We start from the raw sequence: 17,876 nt of genomic DNA, 5'->3' as shown, positions 1-17,876 counted from the left end.
GCCCGTCCATGACAACAACAACAGCCACAGCACTGTGGTCCTCTGGTAGGAAAACTCCTGAGTAGCATGATTGAATCAAAACTTCTGGGACTATGCAAAAATACTCTTTCCCAAACCCTAGAATAAGCAGGAGCTCTGGGGTTGCCCCATGGGGTTCATGAGTGAAGATGCCCCCCAGGAGACTTTCCTGGTACCTGCAGCCCCTCCTTTCCCCTCTTGAAATTAGGCTTGGGGGAAAATCTCCCATTCAATTTCAGTATTACAAGTTTTCTTCAGAAGGCGCAGGAGGCAGCGATGAAGTTCTGGTGAAGAAGCAGTACTTGGAGATCATGCGGTGGGGGGGGGGGGACAGAGTTTGGTGCAAAAAACCAAAGGTACTTTCATCTAAAATTACACTCACCATTGTGAGATGTTGCCCTATTTCATTATTATACAGTTTTACATATAAACACCAGAACTTCACATATACCTCATGCTTTTAGGAATGATTTCCTGCTGAGTTTATTGCTCAGAGTGGACTCTGAGAGGAAGATGTCCCACACTCCATACATCTAAATGGGTTCTCCCATGTGAGAATCCCTGGATGTTCCTTAAATAAAGGCAAAGGTAAAGGGACCCCTGACCATTAGGTCCAGTCAAGGACAACTCTGGGGTTGCGGCGCTCATCTCGCTTTACTGGCCGAGGAAGCCGGCGTACAGGTTCCGGCTCATGTGGCCAGCATGACTAAGCCGCTTCTGGCGAACCAGAGCAGTGCACAGAAATGCCGTTTACCTTCCCGCCGGAGCGGTACCTATTTATCTACTTACACTTTGACATGCTTTCAAACTGCTAGGTCAGCAGGAACAGGGACCGAGCAACAGGAGCTCACCCCGTTTTGGGGATTCGAACCACCGACCTTCTGATCGGCAAGTCCTAGGCTCTGTGGTTTAACCCACAGCGCCACCCACATCCCTGTTCCTTAAATGCTCCATTATAAAGAAGGCACTTTCTGCAGTCTTTTCATTTAAACTGCGTCTCCCCTCTGAGTTTGTTGATGGTATGACGGGTTTCATCTCTTAAAGTTCTTCCTGTCCATAAGTCTGTTGATTTTGAACTTCCACTAAGAGTGAACCTCTATCTACTTTCCTGATATTTACACGGTTTGTCATTTGTGTGAGTCTGTTGACATAAATCAAGGGTTCCACCCTGACTGAAGCTCCTTCTACAGTCCATACCCTTAAATGGTTTCTCCCGTGTGTGTCCGTTGATGTCCTCTAAGTTTTCCACTCTGATTGAAGCTCTTTCCACACTCCATACATTTAAATGGTTTCTCCCCTGTGTGAGTCCGTTGATTGTTCCTAAGGTCTCCACTCTGACTGAAGCTCTTTTCACACTCCATGCATTTAAATGGTTTCTCGCCTGTGTGAGTCCGTTGATGTCTTCTAAGGCTTCCATTTTCACTAAAGCTCTTTCCACACTCGATACATTTAAATGGTTTCTCCCCTGTGTGAGTCCGTAGATGATTTCTAAGGTCTACACTCTGATTGAAGCTCTTTCCACACTCCATGCATTTAAATGGTTTCTCTCCTGTGTGAATCCGTTGATGTGTTGTAAGGCTTCCACTAAAACTAAAGCTCTTTCCACACTCAATACATTTATATGGTTTCTCCCCTGTGTGAGTTCGTTGATGTGATCTAAGGACTCTACTCTGACTGAAGTCCTTTCCACACTCGATACATTTACATGGTTTCTCCCCTTTGTTAATCAGTTGATGTTTTCTAAGGCATCCATGATCACTAAAGCTCTTTCCGCACTCCATACATTTATATGGTTTCTCCCCTCTGTGAATTCGCTGGTGTAATTTAAGATCTCCATTCTGACTGAAGCACTTTCCACACTCCAGACATTCAAATGGTTTTCTCCCTGTATGAGTCTGTTGATGTCTTCTAAGGTTTCCATTATCAGTAAAGCACTTTCTGCACTCCGTGCATTTAAATGGTTTCTCCCCTGTATGAGTCCGTTGATGTGTTCTAAGGTTTCCATTGAAACTGAAGCTCTTTCCGCACTTCATACATTTATATGGTTTCTCCCCTGTGTGAATCCGTTGATGTTTATTGAGGTATCCACTCTGAGTGAAGCTCTTTCCGCACTCCATACATTTATATGGTTTCTCCCCTGTGTGAATCCGCTGGTGTAATTTAAGCTCTCCATTCTGACTGAAGCTCTTTTCACAATCCAGACATTTATATGTTTCTCCCCTGTGTGAATCCGTTGATGTGTTCTAAGGGGTCCATTGTCACTAAAGCTCTTTCCGCACTCCTGGCATTTAAATGGTTTCTCCCCTGTGTGAATCCGTTGATGTGTTCTAAGGTTTCCATTATCAGTAAAGCTCTTTCCACACTGTATACATTTCTGTGGTTTCTCCCCTGTGTGAGTCCATTGATGTGTTCTAAGGTTTCCATTGAAACTGAAGCTCTTTCCACACTCCAGACATTTAAAAGGTTTTTCCCCTGTGTGAATCCGTTGATGTAAACTTAAGTGCCCATGTTGTCTGAAGTTCTTCCCACACTCCCTACATTGGAATCCTTTCTTGCCCATGTGAGTCTGCTGATTTGTTCTAAGTTTTCCACTATCAGTGAAACTTTTCCCACACTCCATACCTTTAAATGGTTTCTCCCCTGTTGGAGTTTGTTGATGTGAACTATGTTTCCTCATTCAATGAAGCATATTCCGCATTTCACACATTTTAATTTCTATTCCTAGTGGGGGGGAAAGGTGACCCACCCCCTGGAGTTCTGACTGTCTTCTCCATCTCTTCTTCAGAGTGGGAGGAAAGGGAATCCTGTTTTGGTTTCGAGGAAGAGAGCTAAGGGAAAGAGAACACATCAAGCTCCATTAGCACCTTCTCCTATATCAACGTCTACTACATTCCTTTACCTCCTTCCCATGTTCCCAGCTTTTAGGAAGTGAAGTTGCAATGTCAAATGATAGTAATTCATGAGCAACTTTCAAAATCCTCAATCAATGTTCATGAAGCAGCTTGATTCTTTAAAGAATGATGACGCAGGTGCGCCCCTAGAGCTACGGCGCAGAGCAGCAATTCGGAGTAGAAGCTCCACTTGCGGGCGAAGCAGGCAGGTTGGGGGGGCTCTCTCCGCTCATTTCGGAAACAGAAGCCAGATTGCGGGGGGGGGGAGGAGGAGGAGGAGGTGCAACGCATGGTGGAGGGATTTGGGGTTGTGGGGGCGGGGTGAGAGGAGGATGTACCGGGAAGGGAGGAATTGAGGGGGACGAAGGAGAGGAAGGTTTCCCCCCTCCCTTCTTCCTTCAGGGGATGAGGAGAGTTGGGCAGGGGCTGATCCCGGCAATTCAACTGCAAAGTGGGGTCCCCCCCTACAATGTTTACATTGCAAAATCCTTCCCTCCCCCTGCCACCCACGCCATGATCTTAGATCCATTCCATGTTTTAGGTATTGGGGCACACTGAGCAGCGGGTTGGGCTCTGTGACTCCTGTGTTACGGAAAAAAATGGGGCTTGGGCTTTTGCACACAGAGAGAGACACACACCAGACACCCAGGTAAAATTCTTCCCTTGTGTCTCCGTCAGAGGCAACACAATGAGGCCAGGAATAAAGCAAGGCTGCTGTTGATCTGTTTGCGCACGGAGCCCCCCCCCCTCGCCCCATGCAAGGAGTGAAGCAGCCCAGAACTAAAGCGCATTGCAATTTATACAATTTATACGCCCCCCGTCACAGAGAGAGCACCCCAAAAACATCTCCGTTTGCGCCACAAAATGCGTTGTACATGGAAATCAGATCAGACTCCGAGTTCATGTTTGGGCAACATTACAAGTCTGTCTGTCCATCGGGATGCCTGACGATTCCTGCTCCCTGCCTTTTCCTGGCCAGCCGGAAAGATCATTGGAAAGGGCGGATTTCTTGACTCCAGTATCCATCATGGCAGACCCGTTTCATTCAGGCATAGAGATCTGCTCTTTGGACCAGCCTGCTTGGACCATGTGGATCATCAATGGATCATATGGATCATCACTGGATCATCCATGATGTCATACCCATCTCACGGAGGGGGGCTCAGGAAGAATCTCCTGCCACGTGACTGGGGGAGTCTGGAGGCTGACGGGGGTCAGACAGGGCTGCTGTTTTGCTCTCCTTACTATTTCAGCTCATGTTTTACTGGAAGAAGTTCTATTTCATCAAGAAATGGGTGGATTCATTGAGGAAACGGGGCTAAGCGAAAGCATCCGTTGTAGAGAGGCAAATGTGTCTACTTTGTTACCACCCAGTGAGTTGTGTTGCAAAGGCCACTTGCAGAAAAGCTCCTATTGTATCGCCTGCGGGTCCTTTTACGGAAATGTGTCTGTGTAAATGCGCTTATCCCCGTGCATTTATAATGGCAAGACATTAAATCCCATGAGATCCACAAGCACCAAACCCATAAGCCCACCTAGGAGTCCAAAAGCACAGAACGAAGCAGCCCTATCAAAAGCTGGGTGTCTAACAACAACAACAACAACAACAACAACAAAATGTTTTTTGTACCCCACCCATCCAACTGGATTGCTCCAGCCTCTCTGGGCAGCTTACAAAAGGATAGAAGAAAACATAAAACATTAAAAGCTTCCCGATACGGAGCTGCTTTTAGGCGTCTATGGAGGTCGTATAATGGTTTATCTCATTGACATCTGGTGGGAGAGCGTTCCACAGGGCAGTCACGATGCCCGAGAAGGCCCTCTTTAGCCTCACTTCTCGCAATGAGGGAACTGCCATAAGGCCCTCGGAGCTGGACCTTATGCTTTTCATATAATCAGTTAGCCATATATCCATATATAACCATATACCCTTATAATGATTTTTTTTATAATCCATGTTTGAATCATGAAGGCTTCTGCAAAGCTTAGGGCAAAATGCTTAGATTTGAAACGCCAAGATTCAAAAAAAGAAGAGGGCGATATTCTTCAGCGTCTGCGGAGAGGAGACATTTGAAATCGCCCGGGCTCTCCTTGCGCCTGAAGACGTCTCTACTGTTCCATACAAAACAATAATGGAACAGCTGAAGGGGCACTTTTCGCTGCAGCCCTCAGTGGTGGCTCGTCGAAATGCCTTCTACGCAAAGCGGCAAGCCCCTGAGGAAACCATAACTGGGTTTGAGACCTCTCTCTGCCAAGCCGCCCGGTTCTGCAACTTCTCAGAGCTGGAGAACATGCTTCATGACCGCCTCGTCGGTGGCCTGAAGGATGAGAAGCTGCAACGACGCCTCTACGCTAAGAAGGACCTAACGTTCCAGGTCGCTCTGGAGGAGGCCCTGGCAACGGAAGCTGCCGAGAGGGGCAGTGAGGCCCATAGAGCAGGAGGGTCCAGCAGGAGAGGCACAATCAGTAAATACAGAGAGGACACGCAAGGCCGCAAGGACACCAGAACCAGAACCACAACTGAGCGAGCCAGTTATGCCAGACCAAACAGCCCCATCACAGCCAGCATCCTTGGAACATGAGCCAGAACCTGAACCCCTGACCAGGGAACACCACAGGCCGCAACGCACACGTAGGCCGCCGGCATACCTTGAGGACTATGAATGTGAACTCCCGGGCAGGACTGGAACTTAGAGGGGAGGGGTGTTATGTACTGAGTTGAATAGGATCCAAACTGCAGCAATTTGATTGGTCCTAGAACAATAGGATTCAGAATGCAGCAGTCTGATTGGTCCTAGAACAATGCAGCAGTATGATTGGTTGGCAGGAACCACCCAATCATTCTCCAGATAGAAGCGAATCCACAACCTGATTGGCTTACAGTAGAATTCCGGAATTAGCCAATCATGTGCAGCCCATTGTGTAAATAATGTATATAAAGCAGATACTTTGAGGGGACATTCATTCATCCCTCCTCCTCACCACTATGAGCTGAATAAAGAGCATGAAATCACTTTGCGACTCTGAGTATATTTCAGACCAGCTGTTAGGGGGCCCAAACTGAAAGTATCCCTTGCCAGAAGTAATCCATAAACCTCTCCTCCTCCATCTTCTCGGGAGGCCATTGGTGCCTGATGCTCAAGAGAGGGAGAGGCATGAGTTGGGTGCGCTCGGCTTGCCAAGGGTTAAACGGAAATGAGCCAGATTCCTAGACAGGAAAGTAAGACCGGGGGGGGCAGGGTTCTCCAGAGCGAAAGCCCAACCCCCCCTTTCCTGCCAGAAGTCGGGTGTGTGGGGGTCCCGTTGGTTCGGCTCTGCAGAGGCTGCCTGGGGGGGGGGCGCCTGCTGGGATCCGGTGAGTCTCCTCTCTCCCAGGATAGGGCCCATGGGGAGAGCGGGGGTCCCAGCGCTGCATGGCGAGAGGGGGGCAAGTCAGGGCGCGGAGGGTCGCAGGAGGGTGGCAGCTCTGCTCTTCCTTTGCATGGATGCGCTGCTGGCCCCTTGGGGAGGGGTCTTGGGTCCAGGAGTGGGGAAATGCATGCAGAGAAACCCCATTCAGATGTATGTTTGTTGTTTAGTCGTTTAGTCGTGTCCGACTCTTCGTGACCCCCTGGACCAGAGCACGCCAGGCACTTCTGTCTTCCACTGCCTTATTTCCTCCTGGCTCCTGAGTATTATTGGCCATACCTAGGAGTCCCTTAGGAGTCCTAAGGGACGCGGGTGGCGCTGTGGGTTAAACCACTGAGCCTAGGACGTGCCGATCAGAAGGTTGGCGGTTCGAAGCCCCACCACGGGGTGAGCTCCCGTTGCTCAGTCCCTGCTCCTGCCAACCTAGCAGTTTGAAAGCACGTCAAAGTGCAAGTAGATAAATGGGTACCGCTCCGGCGGGAAGGTAATCGCTGTTTCCGTGCGCTGCTCTGGTTCGCCAGAAGCGGCTTAGTCATGCTGGCCACATGACCTGGAAGCTGCACGCCGGCTCCCTCGGCCAATAAAGTGAGATGAGCGCCGCAACCCCAGAGTCGCCAGTGACTGGACCTAATGGTCAGGGGTGCCTTTACTCCCTCGGCCAATAAAGTGAGATGAGCGCCGCAACCCCAGAGTCGCCAGTGACTTGACCTAATGGTCAGGGGTGCCTTTACCTTTAATAGGAGTTTTTATAGCCTTTGGAGGTACAGTGGTACCTCGGGTTAAGAACTTAATTCGTTCCGGAGGTCCGTTCTTAACCTGAAACTGTTCTTAACCTGAAGCACCACTTTAGCTAATGGGGCTTCCTGCTGCCGCCGCGCCTCCAGACCATGATTTCTGTTCTCATCCTGAAGCAAAGTTCTTAACCTGAGGTACTATTTCTGGGTTAGCGGAGTCTGTAACCTGAAGCATCTGTAACCTGAAGCGTATGTAACCCGAGGTACCACTTTGTGTTTTGCTTGAAGGCTTTTGAAACGTGACAAAACACCCTGGATGTTCGGAGCAGTTTGCATAGGCAGACTCCTGGGTAGCGGTCCTGAGAGAGAACCCTACATAAGCTCAAAGGAAAGTATTGTACCTCGCTGAGGATGCAGTAGGCACTGGAGGAGGCAGAAGTAATCAACCCCCCAAAAAAGAGCACTTTTCCAGAGGAGAGGCGAAAATGAAAGAACCGACCTGGCCCCCAATGGCTCCCATATCAGCCTTTAATTGGCCAGACCTAGGAGTTTTGATAGCCTTTGGGGGCCTACAACACCCAGACTCCGAGCCTTCATCCCTTGGGTGTCCCCCAGCTGGTGCCTCCCCCCCTTTCACCCAGCCAGTCCATGACAGCAAAAGCAGCAACAACAGTAAAATCAGTACAATAATAATATGCACATTGGTCCTCTGGAAGGAAGAATAATAACTTCTGGGACTATGGAAAAGGACTATTTTCCCCAAACCCCAGAATAAGCAGGAGCTCTGGGATTGCCCCATGGGGTTCGTGAGGGAAGATGGGGCCCCCAGGAGACTTCCCTGGTACCTGCAGCCCCTCCTTCCCCCTCTTGCAATAAGGCTTGGGGGAAATCTCCCATTAAATTACAGTATTTTAAGTTTTCTTCAGAACATGTAGGAGGCAGGGAGAAGTTCTAGTGAAGAAGCAGTGTTTGGAGATCATGTGGTGGTGGGGGTGAGAGAGTTTGGTGCAAAAACCAGTCACACACATATGCACCCGTCTTGCATTCTTGAGTAGAGCAACTCCAGAGCATAAGCCAAGTATTGGCAGGGTAGGGGCCACGTGTAAAGCAATTCCCATGCTGAGGTCAAAAACACAGAGGCAGCAGGACTTCTTTAGTAATAGTTTACTGAGCTTTCAAAGCCTGCAGTTCTCACTGGGTCCCCAGTGAGGCACAAAACTTAGCTCCTGAGAGCAAATCCAGTTTCAGCAGTAAAAAAATACACCACACAGGATATCTAGATCAGGTACACACACCGGCATAAGGGAGCAAGGGAGGAAAGAGGCTGGAAGGGCACAGGGCAAAGGATGTGTGTCTTTCGCTTCCTGTCGTCTGGGAGGGAAGTCAGGAACTCAGCATCTGCAGGGACTTCACGAAGCAAAGCTTTCTGCCGCTCCTTGCAGGCACATCCCAGAAACACACACTGTGATCTGTGGTGTGTTGCCATATCAATTGTTTTTGAAAGGTTATCATGATGTGGTCAAGAAACCAGTAATGGACAATATATCGCCCAGCCCTCACTGACCACCAAGTAATCCAGATAAACCCTCTTCCCTTCTCTATCGAAAGGTATATTACATCTTGGATTATAATCACATTGTTTGACATTGCCTTCAATATTTCATTACTATACAGTTTTACACATAAATACCAGAACTTCACATACACAACATGTTTTAAAGACCAATTTCCTGGTGAGTTCATTTCTGTGAAGAAAAGAGTGGACTCTGAGAGGAAGATGTCCCACACTCCATACATTTAAATGGGTTCTTACATGTGAGAGTCTCTGGATATTCCTTAAAAACTCCATTGTAAATAAAGCACTTTTTGCAATCTTTTCATTTAAACTGCTTCTCCTCTTTGAGTTTGTTGATGGTTTGACGGGTTTCAAGTACTAAAGTTCTTCCTGTCCGTGAGTCTGTTGATTTAGAACTTCCACTAGGACTGAACCTCTATCTACTTTCCTGATATTTATAAGGTTTGGCTTTTGTTTGAGTTTGTTGACATAAATCCAAGGGTTCCAGCTCTGACTGGAGCTCCTTCCATAGTCCATACATTTAAACAGTTTCTCCACTGTGTGTCTGCTGATGTTTTCTAAGGTGTCCATTCTGGCTGAAGCTCTTTCCGCACTCCATGCATTTAAATGGTTTCCCCCCTATGTGAGTCTGTTGATGTCTTCTAAGTTTTCCATTATCACTAAAGCTCTTTCCGCACTCCATACATGTAAATGGTTTCTCCCCTGTGTGAGTCTGCTGATGTATATTGAGGTGTCCACTCTGACTGAAGCTCTTTCCACACTCCATACATTTATATGGTTTCTCCCCTGTGTGAGTCCGTTGATGTATTCTAAGGGTTGCATTGAAACTAAAGCTCTTTCCGCACTCCATACATTTAAATGGTTTCTCCCCTGTGTGAATCCGTTGATGTGTTCTAAGGCTTCCATTCTCACTGAAGCACTTTCCACACTGCATACATTTAAATGGTTTCTCTCCTGTGTGTGTCTGTTTATGTATATTGAGGTGTTCACTCCGACTGAAACTCTTTCCACATTCCATACATTTATATGGTTTCTCCCCTGTGTGAGTCCGTTGATGTTTTCTAAGATTTCCATTATTACTAAAGCTCTTTCCACACTCCATACATTTAAATGGTTTCTCCCCTGTGTGAGTCCGTTGATGTGTTCTAAGGCTTCCATTCTCATTGAAGCACTTTCCACACTCCATACATTTATATGGTTTCTCCCCTGTGTGAGTCCGCTGATGTGTTCTAAGGCTTCCATTCTCACTGAAGCACTTTCCACACTCCATACATTTAAATGGTTTCTCCCCTGTGTGAGTCCGTTGATGTGTTCTAAGGTATCCATTATCACTAAAGCTCTTTCCACACTGCATACATTTAAATGGTTTCTCTCCTGTGTGTGTCTGTTGATGTATATTGAGGTGTCCACTCCGACTGAAACTTTTTCCACATTCCATACATTTATATGGTTTCTCCCCTGTGTGAGTCCGTTGATGTTTTCTAAGTTGTCCATTATCACTAAAGCTCTTTCCGCACTCCATACATTTATATGGTTTCTCCCCTGTGTGAATCCATTGATGTTTTCTAAGGTTTGCATTGAAACAGAAGCTCTTTCCACACTCCATACATTTAAATGGTTTCTCCCCTGTGTGAGTCCGTTGATGTTTTCTAAGTTTTCCATTATCACTAAAGCTTTTTCCACACTCCATACATTTATATGGTTTCTCCTCTGTGTGAGTCCGTTGATGTATATTACGGTGTCCACTCTGACTGAAGCTCTTTCCACACTCCATACATTTATATGGTTTCTCCCCTGTGTGAATCCGTTGATGTATATTGAGGTGTCCACTCTGACTGAAGCTCTTTCCACACTCCATACATTTATATGGTTTCTCCCCTGTGCTATTATGTTGATGTCTTCTAAGTTTTCCATTATTGCTAACACTCTTTCCGCACTCCATACCTTTAAATGGTATCTTCCCTGTTGGAGGTCGTTAATGTGAACTATGTGTGCTCATTCAATGAAGAATATTACACATTTTAATTTCTATTCCTAATGAAGCGAAAGGTGCACCATTCCCTGGAGTTTTGACTGTCTTCACCATCTCCTTCTTCAGAGTGGGAGGAAAGTAAATCCTGTTGGGTTTCAAGGAAGAGAATTAAGGGAAAGACAACACATCAACCTCCATTAGCACATTCTCCTATTTCAATGTCTCCTACACTCCTTCACCTCCTACCCATGTTCCCAATTTTTAGGAACTGAAGTTGCCATGTCAGATGATAGTAATTCAAGAGCACCTTTCCAAATCCTCAATCAATGTTCCATAAAGCAGCATGATTTCTTAAAGAATGATGTGCTGTCTGATCTCATGCCCATCTTCTGATGCAGGACTATCCTAAAATGACACTGAAAAGCAGGATATTCAAGGCAAATAGATAAACTGTAGTTAGTGGAATGTGTAGTACCTTGAAAATGTAGTATTGATTCACTAATGGCCTGAAGTGTTATTTCTGGGGACATGAATTTATTCCTGTTCTGTCTTAAAGATCATAATCATACGATGTCATGGGGTGTTAGGGGAGCAGTAGTACCTTTGGTGGGGGAAATGTCATGTTTCACCTTTGGCTTCCGGAAGCTGTCAGCATGCAACAGGGGCCACAATCCCAGGAACGGCTTCAACCGGCCAGCTAAACCAAGTGAGGATAGCTGATGGGTCTCAAATTCTTGGTGGGTTGGGAAATTCTGCTGTGGGTGATGGCGGGCTCTGGTGGATGGAAAGGATGAGAACAACAGTGAATCCCACAGTCAAGAAGGCAGATTGTGCCCGTTCTGCAGAGGAAAGTCAGGGCAGATGGGGCTCGTCAACCAGGGAAGGAAGCCCAACGGGAAGGAAATCTCTGGTCATAATACTTTGGTGCACTCCCTCACTTCCTCTTGAATTATCTTCAGGAGAAGAAAATGCTATGGAGGAAAACCTACACAAATCCAGAGTGGACTCTCTAAGACGGTTGGATGGTGTCCTGGACACCTACTTCCAGCAACTCCAATGGCCCCTTGAAAGCTAATGAAATTCTTGGGCCTGGAGCTTTTGGAGGTGTAGGACCAGGAAAGCTTCTGCCACCATTATCCTTCCAACTGTGATTCAGGCCTCATCATACGACAGAAACTACCCTGGTTGCACTGCTTGATGATCTCCGATGGGCTAGAGACCAAGGGGAAAGCTCTTTCCTGGTTCTGCTGGTTCTCTCAGCAGCTTTGGAGACCTTTGACCATGGTATCCTTCTGGACCCTCTAGGGGAGCTGGGGGCACTGCTGTGCAGTGGTTCCCCTCCTTCCTCCTGGGCCATGTCCAGAAAGTGGTGTTGGGGGATGAGTGTTCAGACCCCTGGGCTCTCACTTGTGGGGTGCCTCAGGGCTCCGTCCTCTCCCCCATGCTTTTTAATATCTATACGAAGTCACTGGGAGAGATCATCAGCGGCTTTGGGCTGCGTGTTCCCCAGTATGTGGATGATACACAGCTCTTCCACTCTTTTAAATTGGAACCAGTGAAGGTCCTGTGTGAGTTTCTGGAGGCACTTGGAGGATGGATGGCGGCTAACAGATTGAGGTTGAATTTTGACAAGACAGAAATACTGTCCAAGGGGAAAAGGGGGCAGGTAGATGTGGGAGACTCCCTAGACCTGATGGAGGTAACTGTGCCCCAAAAGGACCAGGTGCACAACCTGGGGGTCATTTTGGACTCACAGCTGTCCATGGAGGCACAGGTTAATTTTGTGTCAAGGGCAGTTGTCTGCCAGCTCCATCTGGTATGATGGTTGAGACCCTGCATGCCTGGAGACTGTCTCCCCAGAGTGGTGCATGCTCTGGTTATCTCCCGCTTGGACGACTGCCATATGATACATGGGGCTATATTTGAAGGTGATTCGTAAACTGCAACTAATCCAGAATGTGGCAGCTAGAGAACAGAATGGGAGCAGCCGCTGAGACAACATAACACCAGTCTGAAAGGATCTTCATTGACTCCCAGTACATTTCTGAGCACAATTCGCATTGTTGGTGCTGACCTTTAAATTGCTGTGGTTGCATTTTTCAGGCATAGATTCCTGTTATGCCTTCTGTTACAAATTTATTTGCTGAAGGAATTTTTTGTTGTCTCTGAAGTTTTTTTCCTACTCTGATAATTGTATGTCGGACTTGCTCTGGAAATCATTATGGAGGAGCAAGATCATTGACCTAAAGCCCTAAACACCCTCACTCTCTGTAGACCTGAAGGAGCGTCTCCACCCCCATCACTCAGTCTGTACACTGAGGTCCTCCTTCGAGGGTCTTCTGCTGGTTCACCCCCCCCCCACCCTCATTGAGAAGCGAAGTTACAGGGAAGCAGGCAGAGGGCAAGGAAATGGGCAACTATCTGACATTTAGAAGACAGCTGAAGGCAGCCCTGTATCAGGATGTTTTTAATGTCTGATGTTTTACTGTCTTTTATATGTACTGTAATTTGCCCAGAGTGGCTGGGGAAACCCAGCCAGTTAGGCAGGGGAGAAATACTACCATCATTCTTATTATATTGTGATTTTTTTTGTAGATATTTTGGAATTCGTACTGCAATATCAGTTCATGAAATGTTATGGGTGGAGAAAATCACAGGGATGCCGTAAACGGTAATCCCACCCACAAACTCTCATTCACATACAGTCTGTAAATTTGGGGAGGTCACACACCTCACCGGTGCTAATACTGGCAGTCTTTGGCCTGTATAAGCACCCCTTGTATGTAGAGCCTCCAGCCACAAGCACTGTCTACCATGAAAATGGGTCCTTTGGGAAGAATCTCAGCTTGTCAGTCACTTTGACACTGCCTACAAAGAATAATAGGAACAGAAATGGTTTTGAGGTGCAACTTCTGTATCAATCCTGAGAGCCATTCCATGGACTCTGCACCCCTGTTTCTGATGACAGGTGTACATTATCCTCATCCTCAGTGGAAAAGACAATAAAGATGGAAGCCTGAGAGAGAGGAAAAGGTTTCTGGCTGCTTCCTGGGTGGGATTGCGGAAACAAAGAGCCGCTTCTGAGAAGGCCTCCCCCCTCCCCTCTTCTTCTCGGGATTTCCTCTCCTCTCCAGGGGACCAGTGGTTGGACTGGGCAGAATCGCTGCGTCTGGGCAGGGCAGGGGCTTATGGGGTGGGAGGAGGATAGAGGTTGCAGGAAGGAAAGGGTGGGGGGACACGACCCCCCACTTTCCAGGGATCCCACTGGTAGCTTTGAAGGGGTGGCCGATTCTTGGGCGGGAGGAAGAAGCCAATGCGGCCCCTCCAGAGAATCCCGGCAGGCAACATGATGGAGACAAGCCCCATCATCTACCTAGCTCCCCCCCCCCATTGCTGCCCTTCCCTGCCCGAGGGATGCTCCCCCTCCGACTTCCTCGACCCCCTCCCTCTTTCCCTGAGTCTCCCCTGCACCCAGAGGCCGCCTTGGCGGGGCTCACCCTCACCCTTCACGCCCCACCTCTCCATCCAGAGGACAACCCCCACAGCACGAGCCACACGGGGGTCTCTATCCAGGCGTCCCTCGCGCCCATTAACCCTTTCATGGCCCGCCTTTCTCCGTGCAGATCCCACAGGGCCCCAGGGATCCTTGTGGGGGGGGGACGGGGCAAGGAGGCCTTCGTGGGGACCCCCTGGGTGGGGGTCCCATGTCCGCCGCTGCCAAGGCGCCTAAGGGGCCCACGAAAGATGCTTTTTGGGAGCTGGTGGGGGCCATGAAGGAGACAAGCCCCAAAGACTGGACTACCTAGCTCCCCCCCCATTGCTGCCCTTCCCTGCCCCAGGGATGCTCCCCCCCCCGACTTCCTCGACCCCTCCCTCTTTCCCTGAGCCTCCCCTGCACCCAGAGGCCGCCTTATCGGGGCTCACCCACCGCTCGCCCTGCACGCCCCACATCTCCATCAAGAGCACCCCCCCAACACGAGCCACACGGGGGTCTCTATCCAGGCGTCTCGCGCCCATTAACCCATTCATGACACGCCTTTCTCCATGCGGAGCCCACAGGGCCCCAGGGATGCCTGCCTGGGGGAAACGGGGCAAGGGGTCCCTCGTGGGGACCTCCTGAGTGGGGGCACCATGTCCGCCCCTGCCAGGGCGCCTTAGGGGCCAAGGAAAGCCCCCTCCGCAGCACTCGTGCAGGGATCCAGGCCCTGCCCGTGGGGCCCACGAAAGGCGCTTTGGGGAGCTGGCGGGAGTCTCTGGGTCCTTACCGCCCCTCCCCTCCCCCCGCAATCCCTTTACCTCTTTGTCCTCGCTCCCGATTCTCCTTTCCTTCCCTGCAACATCCACGGGGGTGGGGTGTCCTCCCCTGCCTCCTCCCTCCCCTTTCTGAAAGCGCGCGCCCCTAGAGCTACGGCGCAGAGCAGCAATCCAGCGCAGAAGCTCCACTTGCGGGAGAAGCAATCAGTTTGGGAGGGGAGGAGGAGGAGGAGGAGGAATGGGTGCAACATATGGGGGCGGGATTTGGGGTTGTGTGGGAGGGGTGAGAGAACGATGTGCCGGGAGGGGAGGGGAGGAATTGGGGGGGGAGGTTTCCCTCCTCCCCTCTTCCATCTGTGGATCACGAGAGCGGGGGACGGGCTGATCCTGGCAATCCAATGACAAAGTGGGGTCCCCCCGCTATAATGTTTATATTGCAAAACCCTTCCCTCGCCCACCCCACGCCACGAGCCGTGCGTCCGTGTTTTAGGTATTGGTGCTCTTTAGACAAGGATGGGGGGGACAGTTATACGACTCCCCCAAAACCCCAAGTCCCCACCACAGCCTCGGACTAAGGCCAGGACAATGACCGTTGACACAGGGACCTTCCATGCACAACAGCAAAGAGGCTCAGAGAAGCAGCCTATACAACTGTACCAAGAAGCGGATACCATGAATCGGACTGTGTCCTCCGAGTATCCAATATAGAAAACTGTAGAAACGTGCGATAATCGCCAAAATTCAACGGTTTGACGGATGTCCTTGGTTCCCACGACTAATGACTCCTCTGGAATTGGGGTCTCCAGGGCTCCCCCTGACTCCATAATCCCTTAGGAGGCAGGAGGCGATCAAGGGCAGCACATGCCTCAGGCAGAAATCCATCAGGATGGTGGGTTGAATCCTGATGCATTCAGAGGAGAAGTGGAGGAAAGCCTTGCAGCTGGGGAGATTGTAAATACTATTATGGTTCTTTGGGGAAGAGGGTAGTTAAAAGGTATGGGAAATTGGGGTTCTTGACAGGGCAGGGTGACGGGCTCATGTTTCTAAATTCCAAACACTCCTACTTTGTGACACATTTGTGATGTATGGATGATGCTGTGAAAAATGTATTGTGGGAAATGGGGAGAGGTCTTAAAAGTTCATGCAACCATATGCAATTGTTGTAAGAATTTTAAGGTCTAATATATATAAAATAAATGTTCCAAGCAAGTGTTTTAAATAAAAAATCTGCCCTTTTCCCCTTATGGGGTATCCAAGAGCCCATATAGAGTCCTTACGTAGGTTCCCTATTGGTAGGAGAAAATAACAGAGGCCAAGCAGAGAATATTGAGAAGCAAAGGCTTTCTTTGGAGGGGGGCTGCAAGATGGCGATGGAGATAGCAGCATAGTCAGGTTCGCCTGCCTTCAATTAAGATTTTAAGTCGGTTTTTTAGCTTTCTTGGACACTAATTTTATAGTTTTAATGATTTATTGGCTGCCTTAGCACCTCACCATTGCCCCTGTTTTTCCTAGTTAACGTTTTTATTGTTTTACTGGCTTGTTGCTGTGCTACTGACCAGGCTGGCCTCCCCCATCAACAAATGCCTAAAGGAGCGGCTCCTGTGATTGATTGCCTGCTTTGATTCCTGGCTAAAAACTTGGACTAAAATAGAACGAACTCGCGGTGGCGGTGGCGGTAATGTCTGCTTGAGCTGGTGAACTAGATGCTGGAGAAAAATCTTTAAGCTGCACGAAGAGAAACTCCCCTGTTCAAGGTGAGGCCTTTGGGAGTTTCCCTTTCATCTGAGACCGACCCGCGGTGGGCCCTGCGATAAGCTTTGAAGGAGAATCTTATATTAGTTTTAGTCCGGTGGGAGCAGGACTTCAAAGGAATGGTCTGTGCTGCTTACCGGTAGTCTCCTTGTAGACCTAAATAGACCTAAATTGCCGGCCTGTGAGGGTGTAGGTGAAGACGCCGACGTTCATATGAACAGGTAGTGAAATATCCCCCCACTGCAAGTGCTGGTAGGCTAGAAGGAAATATTTATCACCTGGGTTGACGTTGAAATACTATCCCCCCTCTTCTCGATATCTGAAATATGGGATATGGGAAACGTCTTAGAGACTCCAAGGAGATAGTCCCCGTTCCCTTTCCGAGATCAAAGCAAACAAGGGTTGAACCATGTCACTTTAAAGAAGGGAGTAATCTACTGGATTGTTCCTACATGGTAGAAACGCAGAACCGCTTCAACCCACTGATTGATTGCGCGTCTGCACTTAAAGACGAAGAGCGAATAATTCCACAAACAACAAGCGATGTGGCCAACAGTAAGAGTGTAGTCTCTCCTCAGAAGGAGGAACTGGTCCTTGGCACGACCAATCATATGACATTTGAACAGTCCTATTTAATAATCAAAACCTTGCACTGTATATTCAAAAGACTAGATGATCTTTCGTCCCAGCTGCACAGCCTCCAACAAAAGCTAGTTTCTACTTCCCCAGCGTCAGCCGGTGTTAAGTCCCTTGAAGAGAGGAAGGGGACGAGGAGTTTGTCCTTAAATAACAAACGTACCGACAAATTTAAATTCAGCCTTAACCTTCAATTAGGTCATCAATCCTTGATCTTAACACCAAGGAAAGTGAGCCTAACTATACAAAATGGGGACCCAAGATGGAGAACTCTGTGTGGTGTCAAGGATCTCCTAAAGGTGCTTTTAAATATGGAGGCAACACAAATTGACCTCTGTGCAGTCCTCCCCCTTGTCCATCATCATAAATCCCAGAGAGTCCTGCTTGCGTTCCAATCCACAAAAATTCCCACTATCATACTACGAAAGAAAGCATTTTTGTTTCGCTGTGGGATAGTACCAACAAGAGCCTTTATAGACCCTAAGCCTAAACCCCTACTGTTGGAGGCAACAACCAAAGAGGGCTCAAAATCTGCTAAACCCGATCCACCAATGGACACCGGGGTGGGTGGTCTACCCCAGGAGAAGAGCTATGTGGTCTCCACTCCCCTAGCAAAGAACAATGACCATCCGGAA

The 17,876-nt window shown here is 48.6% G+C and overlaps 3 protein-coding genes and 1 long non-coding RNA gene across 5 annotated transcripts in view; 1 reads left to right on the top strand and 3 right to left on the bottom strand.

The window, feature by feature from the left end:
• The window catches only part of LOC308595650 (uncharacterized protein), a 302,145-nt gene that overhangs the window by 218,151 nt on the left and 66,118 nt on the right, over positions 1–17,876 (bottom strand). The gene's annotated exons all lie outside the window — the stretch shown is intronic.
• Positions 1–17,876, bottom strand: part of LOC308595609 (uncharacterized protein) — a 131,833-nt gene that overhangs the window by 50,418 nt on the left and 63,539 nt on the right. The gene's annotated exons all lie outside the window — the stretch shown is intronic.
• The window catches only part of LOC308595857, a 95,629-nt gene continuing 85,467 nt past the window's right edge, over positions 7,715–17,876 (top strand). The window contains exon 1 of the long non-coding RNA XR_014012130.1: positions 7,715–8,051. This is a non-coding gene — a long non-coding RNA (uncharacterized lncRNA). The remainder of the gene's footprint in view (positions 8,052–17,876) is intronic.
• LOC308595686 (uncharacterized protein) lies at positions 8,201–15,038 on the bottom strand. Of its 2 annotated transcripts, none has more exons than XM_081210303.1 (3): positions 14,896–15,038; positions 11,201–11,373; positions 8,201–10,744 (listed from the first exon to the last, which is right to left on the bottom strand). In XM_081210303.1, the coding sequence occupies exon 3, from the start codon at positions 10,567–10,569 to the stop codon at positions 9,148–9,150; it is 1,422 nt and encodes a 473-aa protein (XP_081066429.1). In that variant the 5' UTR covers positions 10,570–10,744; positions 11,201–11,373; positions 14,896–15,038; the 3' UTR covers positions 8,201–9,147. The 2 variants fall into 2 exon arrangements, with proteins under 2 accessions (XP_081066429.1, XP_081066430.1); XM_081210304.1 differs by having other exon boundaries at positions 11,229–11,373.

This window comes from Podarcis bocagei, assembly GCF_964188305.1.
Source record: "Podarcis bocagei genome assembly, chromosome: 10".
NCBI classification, from domain to species: Eukaryota; Metazoa; Chordata; class Lepidosauria; order Squamata; family Lacertidae; genus Podarcis; species Podarcis bocagei.
This window is presented reverse-complemented; position numbering and strand designations above follow the sequence as displayed.

Excerpts from the sequence above, each read along its gene's own strand:
- LOC308595686 (XM_081210303.1), bottom strand. The coding sequence starts at position 10,569 with ATGGAGTGCGGAAAGAGTGTTAGCAATAATGGAAAACTTAGAAGACAT.